At 50.5% G+C, this 8,548-nt stretch overlaps 2 protein-coding genes across 6 annotated transcripts in view; both read right to left on the bottom strand.

Annotated features, from left to right (window-relative positions):
* Positions 1-4,067, bottom strand: part of LOC135916192 (probable maltase-glucoamylase 2) — a 91,550-nt gene extending 87,483 nt beyond the window's left edge. Inside the window, exons 1-2 of the mRNA XM_065449475.2 lie at positions 3,757-4,067; positions 829-1,068 (exon numbers count right to left, since the gene is read on the bottom strand). Coding sequence (XP_065305547.2) covers positions 829-1,068; positions 3,757-3,862 — 346 coding nt within the window. The 5' untranslated portion in view covers positions 3,863-4,067. The remainder of the gene's footprint in view (positions 1-828; positions 1,069-3,756) is intronic.
* Positions 4,068-7,975: 3,908 nt separating this feature from the next.
* The window catches only part of LOC135916190 (YTH domain-containing protein 1-like), an 82,587-nt gene continuing 82,014 nt past the window's right edge, over positions 7,976-8,548 (bottom strand). For all 5 annotated transcript variants that reach the window (XM_065449470.2, XM_065449469.2, XM_065449471.2 and 2 more), the window contains one exon: positions 7,976-8,494. In XM_065449470.2, coding sequence (XP_065305542.2) covers positions 8,408-8,494 — 87 coding nt within the window. In that variant the 3' untranslated portion in view covers positions 7,976-8,407. The remainder of the gene's footprint in view (positions 8,495-8,548) is intronic.

The following is an 8,548-nucleotide window of genomic DNA, read 5'->3' as shown; positions in this document are numbered from 1 at the left end:
GATTAGGCAGAAATAATCAGATAGTGACCCCAGCAAAGAAATTTACTGAGTCAGAAATGTCACAAGCCGCTGCTTCAAAATGTCTGCCGAATAAAGAACGAAGAGCAAAACACACTGATCCAGATTCAGTTCATGAGCGGAAAGTATGGATAGCTTGGAATACCTATTTAGCCCCGCGTTTATAACAAGCACCATATACGCTGCTCACGCCGTTTGGGCAGAACTTAATCAGCTTTCAAAGCGCTTATGTATGTTCTCTAAAGCTGTGGCCAAAGCTTCGTGTCGTCCACCCAGTCATCGTCTATGATATCTCCGGAAACAGAGGTTTGCTAAGCCGCACCGCCGTCATACACACCCATTGTAAAAACGGAGGCAACGGAGGCAGTTGAGGCAAGCAATGGGCGCGTCACCACGTGATCAAACATGGCAGCGCCCATGGGATCTTTACGAAAAGGGTCAATATGTAACACCCCGGTCTAAAATGTAAAAAAATTCAATGAAAAAAATGCGGCCACCGCGTGGTGGAGCGATGTTCGCAGCGCACATTGCCTCTTCAGGTTAGCGCTGCAAGCACCAGGTATGCTGCACCGTTCGAATTTATCGCACCGCGCTTCGTACTATAGGCGGGAACCGCTGCGCTTCCAATAATCCGCTCTAAAATGCATGCAATGCGGCCAGGACCTGGAATAACTTCGAATAAAAAGATATTTCGTATAAAGCGATTTCGATCATGCTGCGATCAGCGACGCCGATCGCGCTGCTATAGCTAGGTCTCTCCGACATGGTTCACGGGTGTGGTGGACTCTCCCTTACGTACGGGACGCTCACCTTCGACGACCTGTACGGGACACGGGATGTCTGTGACAAGGTCCGGCTCGGATGAACCGGGACCTCCACCGTCGGGGCCGCCGCCACCCGCAGTCCCTCCCGCCGAGCCCGCGGGAGCCACATTGTAGTAGAAGTAGCGGTGCGTCGCTATCGTCACGGCCAGTGCAACCAAGATGATGATCATGCAGGCCAGGAAGAACGCCACGAAGCCGATGATCAAGTGCGTCTTCGATATGCTCGCTGTCGGGAAGAGACACCATCTTTTCAGTGAAAATCTCTTTGCATGGCAGTTCGCCTAGCATGTTATATATACTCCAGCTGAAAGCGCCGATGACGCAGGAAATGACACTCGCACAGCTTAAGCATAACACGCACTACGGCTTCCTGTAAACATCGAAATTGGGCATGCAGACCTATTTTTCGCCAGTATATATGAAACAGACAGTGATTTACAAGTATATCTGAAGAGAGCAACTTTTAGGGAGAGGCGGGAAAAATGCGGCAGATCCAACGCACATCTCCAAGAAGAGTTGATTGTTGGGCTAGTTGGTCGTCCATAATTGAAGTAGTAACTTAATTAGCGCGATAAAAACACGGAAACAAGAAAGGTGGACAAGGACAAGCGCACAGTAAAGCTTGGAGCACGAAGGGCGATAGCAGAGGTCAAACGACCGAAGGTGAGACCAGAGGTTATACCCTACGGGCACAAGGTGTCACACATCCTTAAAGAGGTTGCTAACCGTCATGGTATTCCGATTTTTTCTGCGCCTAACAAGCTTTCGAAGTTGTGCCCTCGAGTTTGCTGTGAGAGCAGGCGGGGCTGCCGCACGAGGCATGAGGAGCCCTTTGTTGAGTGCTCCAGAGGGGTTGTATATGCAATACCCTTGCGCCCTTGTGGGCAGCTCTACATCGGACAAACTGAGCGTCGCGTGAATGACCGTTTGAGGGAACATGCGCAAAAACTAAAGAAAAAGGAGGATAAGGGCGCACATTTGGTGGCTCATGTTAGCGCGTGTGGTTGTGACGCTCGATTTTCTGCGACTACTATATGGGCAGGAGCGGCAACGCCTCTTCCAGGCTCGTTCTTGAGGCCTTCTTTGTCCAGAAGAATAGAGATAGGTGTGAAAGTGAGCCTTCTTTCTCATTACTAGATGCCGATTATGACTTCTTGCACAACCGCCTTTGATGTGCATGTTCTCTTCTGCTTGGTATGCGTTTGCGTGACAAGATGATATATATGTACTTTCCTTCCTTCCATTAAACAGTTCTGAGTAGCGCTCGTCCTTGTCCACCTTTCTTGTTTCCGTGTTTTTATCGCGCTAAGTTACTACTTCAGCCACATCTTCGGATCTATATGTAGCGAAGCTTTTGTGAAGCTATGGTCATAAATTGGGCTACCATAGGAGTCACTTTGGTCATCATTATAGCGTATGCGGACGTCTGGTTTCACGTCGAGATGATGGCCACGAAATGCGGCTAAACATGAAAACGCTCCAAGTTCCAAATCCGAGCTCACAGTTCTGGACATCCGCGGGAAAATGCGGAAGCAAGTGTCTGCGCTTTAAGGAAGAGCACGACAATGCGCGCACACAGCACGTACGCGTAGACATGGCATAAAGAAACCTCGGAGAGGACTGAAATGTCTCGTTTACTGTAATTGGTGTTCACGAGAATCACGCTATAGTATAATTAACTTGACATTCCAAAATTGTGCAATGCTCTTAACGTCTAGACAATGAGGAAACAACAGCTTCATTTAAGGGACTGTCCACCACTTCAGAAAGTCATCTGCACACCGAACGTGCCTTTACCTGCGCCACCTGTCGGTGATGCTGCCATCGAGTCAAGGACACTTGTATTTTCTTCTCAGATGGGTAACTCCATGAAAATTTACCCAGATTTCCTTTCGTGCATGGTTGATAAACTACCGTTGGATGAGGCATCATGAACCCATCAAGCAGCCAAGGAAGCGATAACATCTTGAACCTCTCCCACAAATATCTAGCCGTGACCTTTGCAGCAGCGTTGCTTTTCGCGTGGGTAATTGTTCACCAATAAAATAGCAATCACACTGTGTCCAACTGAAAAGAAATGCTCAACTCGAGAACATTTTCCGCTCCGAAAAACACCCAAAATGCCAGAATTAAGCAAATGAAACCTGCGACGAAACAATGACGTCACCGGCGCCCGTAATTTGAGCGCGAAATTCCAAAATGTTAATTTTGCCCTCCATTTCTATCCCTAGTAGTAAGCCTTTTAAAGCTCTAAAACGCAAATAGTGCAAGAATGCTGCTACAGCAGATTTCTGCTTATGTTCCGCAGGAATGACTGAACCGCGGCTTACCGAGAAGTTTGCGATATTTGGTCTGTCATTCTGCTTTTCTCGCATTCGTGTTCGGAGGACCTTTGGCCTCCCCAACAGCTTTTCCTACACTCTGCTCCTTTGACAAGCTATTCCACTGAAACATCTACGAATTATTTTTCTTTAATATGCCGTTAAATGGGATTGTCATTGTTGATGAGGAATTAAATCCACGATACAACGAACACCCAGAGCTCTAACATCTACAAGCAATTATTCGACGCCTTCATACAAAAGCTTGACGTAAATGAAATTCTGCAAATTTACGACAAGAACACCTGGGCAAAATGTTCAAATGCACGGGCGTGCCGTTATCTTTACTACTCCCGACGTCGGCCCATAGTTAGGCATAGCATTGCGCTAGCCCTTATACTCATGGCAACGATGTCACATCGGCCTCGCTCGGCATGTTGAGCCACGATAACAAGGCCGCTTCCCTGCATACAACCACTCCGATACGAGAACGCAGTCGTCAGACTCCAGGAACGGATTTTGGGTCTGAGGACTTGACATTACTAGAGCGACTGCACGGACCACGTGCCGACGACTCGTGTACGTATACTCACGCATGCTGAGCCGTTCCCAGCAGCTCGTGCTGGCCGTCGAAGCTGTCCGATCCAGCCTGAACGTGTGAGATCGACCAAATCCACTGCCGTCGGTGTCCCGCGCCATGAAGGCAGCGAGCAGCCAGTCCTATGCGGTCGCACCCGGCACGGCGGGCACGGCGCACGTCCTCGGCACGGTTACGCTCCGACTCTTCGCCCCGCTTCCAGAGCACGCTACCACAGACGCACCACGAGGCGGCGTATGTCGGCCGATCCGATGTATATCGACTGCTCACTGGGAGCGCTCTGGCCTGATCCCCGTGCGGCACTGCTGGCGGAACAATGGCCGCCCTCCTGTCACGACGCGACTCAATGTCGTCCGGAACAACGACGTCCGGTGGTGGGGGGAGTCGGGCCCGTTACATTGCCTAATCCGGCTCGTCGCCGGTATCGGAACGCCGGGGGAATCGCCGCATCATCAGCGTCGATGGATGTGTAGCGCCTGCAGCGTTTCCCCCAGCGCGCGATAGCGCCAAACGAGATGCACATGAATTAACATTGAACGACCATGCCACCCCGCGCACCGCTTGTGACGGACTGTTCTTCCGGTATGCCCGCAATGCGACTGCGGCGTTTCATCGTGTACGGCAAACAAGCTGGCACGTATACATGAAAGCGTATCATAGCTTCGCACGCAGGCGATGTCCTCTCCAGGGTAGCGATGCAGGGTTCGTCGCGTGTACGTCGAGCCTTCGCCGTTGCAGAGGCTGCGTAACCCGCGGCTGCGATGGCTGCGCACGGGTTGTTGCGAAATAATGCACGGGGCCATTGCGGTACATCAGCAAGTTGTGAACCTTAACGTGTGCCCGTGAATGGATAATTATAGCGCTCTAGGGGGGAGGCGAGGTAGGGGCGCGTGCCGCGCGCGGAGTGCATCTGCATTTGCCGTCTTCTGAAACTGGTGACCGCCATTTCAGTCGATGCTATTGAACTTGCACGAAGCCTTTTACGTTTCGTACTGTTTTTTCCAGCGTTCCTTCACAGGACGGCAAGGCAGGGAGGTTAATTAGGCTTTTGTCCGATTTGCTACCCTACACGTAGGGTCCGGGACGTAGAAGTGAAAGAGGCGATAGTTCAATCGCGCTCTAGGCAAGGCGCAGCGTGTCTACAGTCGAACACTCCCGTCGCCGTCGGGTACTTCACTGAAATTTGACACGCCGATTATGCTGCTGCGCGCCACTATGCAAGCAATGCATCTATGTGGGCAGTTTCTGGTCGTAGGGTGCATGATAAGTACGCAAAATTTAGTACGGCTAAGGGCTCATTCACACCGGCGACTGACAGTGGTCGCGCGACCAAGTTGGTCGCAAAGCGACCAGTCGCAAATGGTCGCAAACGGTCGCCTTTCTTGAAAAGTGACCATTTTGGGCCAGTCGCTCTCTGCGCGATTTTTTAGTCGCGCGACCGTGGTCGCAATACTGATAAACCAATCAGCGGCGCACCGGAAGTGAGCTTTCATGTGTCTACATCCGGCCTCCTCCCGCGTCGAGTTCAAATTCCGCGTAGATTCCGAGAGTTCTCGCTGAGAACGATAATCTCCGGGATTGCGACTTGCGGGTCGCGCTCAGCCGGGCTTGCCGGTGTGAACATCAGTCGCCTTTGGTTGCTTTTTGATTGCGAGTCGCACATGGTCGCGCGACCTCCTCAAGTCGCCGGTGTGACCGAGTGTCATAGCTATTATCCCCAGTCACTCAGAATGTGCACAGCGAACACACGGCTAATCATCCTTGTTTTGGCACTCATGAGCTGCAGCACTGTCGTGATCGATGCATCACTGGCCTAAAGCCATCCAGGCGACAGCAGTTGTTTCTTAACCTATGCCCGAGGACTGTCAATCCGGGCCGAGGACGAGCCAGAGCTACCGCGCCCCGCGACAAGCTACAGAGAAATCACGCAAATGTACAGAAGCGGCAGATGTAGGCTTCCCCGTCCGCATCCGCAACTCAGCCGAATGCAGCAAACGATCGTGCGACGCACGCAAGCGGGGTCGCTAGCGCATCCCGTGCTCTTGCACAAGATGTTCCCAACAGAGCATGACATTTCATGCCCTTTTTGCAGACGGTCAAAAGGTACTCTAGCACACATCCTTGCAGAGTGCACTAAGCTCAAGAACCCCCAACCCTCCACAGCCCCAACCCCTCCGAGCGATGGGAGACCTTGATGTCCTGCCCCGACCTACCGACCCAGCTCGCGCTGGCGGCTAGGGGCCAGGAACTGCTGGATGCATATGGGACCCGAGAAGAAGGTTCCACCCCGTCTGGTGCCAGCGTGCACCAACCGTCACTAAGGGCCCAGTACAAAAGTTGATTCTCTTTCTCTCTCGACCCTATGTTGAGGCACCAGGCTATCGTAGCTGCGACAAGCTGACCAGGTCACATGGAAAACACTAGGGTTTGCGATGTTACATTTAGGCGTCGCTAGATGACGGCACAGGATCACTCGTATATCGCAGCACGGCACACTTCTTGGATTGTGCTGCGTTATTTTTTTTTTCGTATATTTTGCTCTGGTGGAATCCGGAACCACGCAAGACTCGACAAGGTGAACACGCCATGTACAGGTCGGGATGCCACAGGAGACTAAGAGACCTCCACTAAAGCGCACGGCTCATTGACTGTTTACGCATGCACGTCTTTCCTAAAGCCCCTCCATCGACCTGCCATCGCCTTCCGTGAAACCATGTATGGAGAGCTTTAAGTCTTTCCTCCGTGATGGTGACGACAACCCGGTGTTTGTGTGTGCATACAGGGTCGTGAGCATTACTTCCTCTGACCATGAGCAACACAAGAACAAGGCTAGTGCAGGAGCCAACATTTTGACAAGTGGACTTATCTTTTCCATGGCGACATGTGCTCTCCTCAGCACAGTATATATAGCTACCGTACCTATATACACTGTGCCAAGGAGAGCACATGTCGCCTTGAAAAAGATAATTCCACTTGTCGAAGCATTGGCTCCTGCTCCTGCTTAAGACGCTGCCTTGAATTCTCAGCAGTTCAGTTGATTCCGGTCTACAGTCACCATGCTAATGTTGAAACTGTACCAAAAAGAGTATATTGCACCAATTTAATCGCAAAACTCCGACTGCTCAGCAGCGTTCAATTAAACATTAATGCTTTCACATACACAACTCATATGAAGCGCTCAAGTGTCCTCGGATTTTCTGTTCATGTGGCTATCAGGCTTGGCTTGGGTGCCTGCACCAAGTGGCTGCCCCAGTCAACTAATCAGCTCATGCTACTTGCAAGTTTTGGCAAGAGTGAGTTGTTGTGAACGTAGCCCTGTGTAGTTGCGACAAGTGCCTCACCTGAGCATCTCTTTATATGGCACACAACCACAGGCATATGTCCCGCTGTAGTGACCACCTCATGAGCGCCTGACCTGCTGTGGTGGCTTAGCAGCTATGGTGTTGCACTGCTAAGCGAGACGTCGCGAGATCAAATCCCGGCCACAGCGGCCGAACTTCAATGGGGGGCCGAGATGGAAGAACGCCAGTGTCCCATGCATAGGAGGCACGTTAAATATCCCTTGGAGGTCAAAATTAATCAGGAGTCCCCCACTATGACGTGCCCCATAATGATAGCGTAGTTTTGGCACATAGTAAAACAACACGAATTCAATTATGTGCACCTGACTTGCACCTTTCTCTTGTCAATGCACAACACCCAAGAGAGAATTACAGGCAGAGAGATCCAGTTCACCCAAACGTGTGGATGTCCACAAAATGAGAACACTGCAAGGATGTGGGGAGTAAAAAGAGAATGTAGAAATACTATACTCCGTTTCATACTTCGCAGACAATGCTGCAGAAGCTGCGCAAACTGGTGGTAAGGGGTGTGATTATCATGTGATGTCCCCTCGGGTGCAATCCTCATTAGCACACCAGGCTCTGTGGGCAACATTGGTCACTACACCAAATAAACACTGACGAGCACAGCTGCTTGGAGTCAGTCATCGTTCACCCCCACCACTTTGCGGAGCGTCTCTTTAATGGAGGGTGCCTGCCTCAAGAGTAGTTTGTTATGAAACTCGTCATGCTAAAGCAAAACTTTGCAGCAATGTTATTATCTAACAATGCTAAATACACACACTGCTTGCTTAGCACATTGCTGACATGATGCTGCACTAGGTGAAGCTTAACTAGATAAAGCTGGACAAGAGGAGCCACTGCAAGGAAGAGTAGAGATTATACACGTCAGCCCTTTTATTGTTCCATAACACACATTCCTTCTGGGGTTCATAAGTGTGCACAAGTTCTGGACAGGGTTTTTTTGAGGAACATACAAAAATAACAGGAAGTCAATGTATTCAATGTTAGCTGTTTTCAACACATAACAAAGATATTACACTCAGACAGACTATGCAGTCTGCATGTTGCTCATTTTGACATGCAGCAGCAGATGCACCACGGACATTATGTACAAAGCATTACGGAGGATGGGGTCACGCCGAACGCAGCACTGCAAGAATTCCCAGGCTGCATACAGCAACAACAATAACCTCTGGACCATTGACAGGCCACTGAGGCTGTAAAATAAAGATGAGTTGGAAACTATGATACGATGAATGTACAATGGTCTTCTTCAGTGAGATCAACTGGGGTGATGCCCATTCACCGTCGCTCGCGATATCGGCGCTCGACACGGCTTGGTGGGGGTCGCGCTGTTCTCCTGATGAAGTCATCGACCGTCATTTCATACTGTAAATGAATGAGAAGGAAAAAAAAAAGAAAAGTGAATAGGTGCTGTGGCTG

Source organism: Dermacentor albipictus, chromosome 9 (assembly GCF_038994185.2).
Source record: "Dermacentor albipictus isolate Rhodes 1998 colony chromosome 9, USDA_Dalb.pri_finalv2, whole genome shotgun sequence".
Lineage (NCBI taxonomy): Eukaryota > Metazoa > Arthropoda > Arachnida > Ixodida > Ixodidae > Dermacentor > Dermacentor albipictus.
This window is presented reverse-complemented; position numbering and strand designations above follow the sequence as displayed.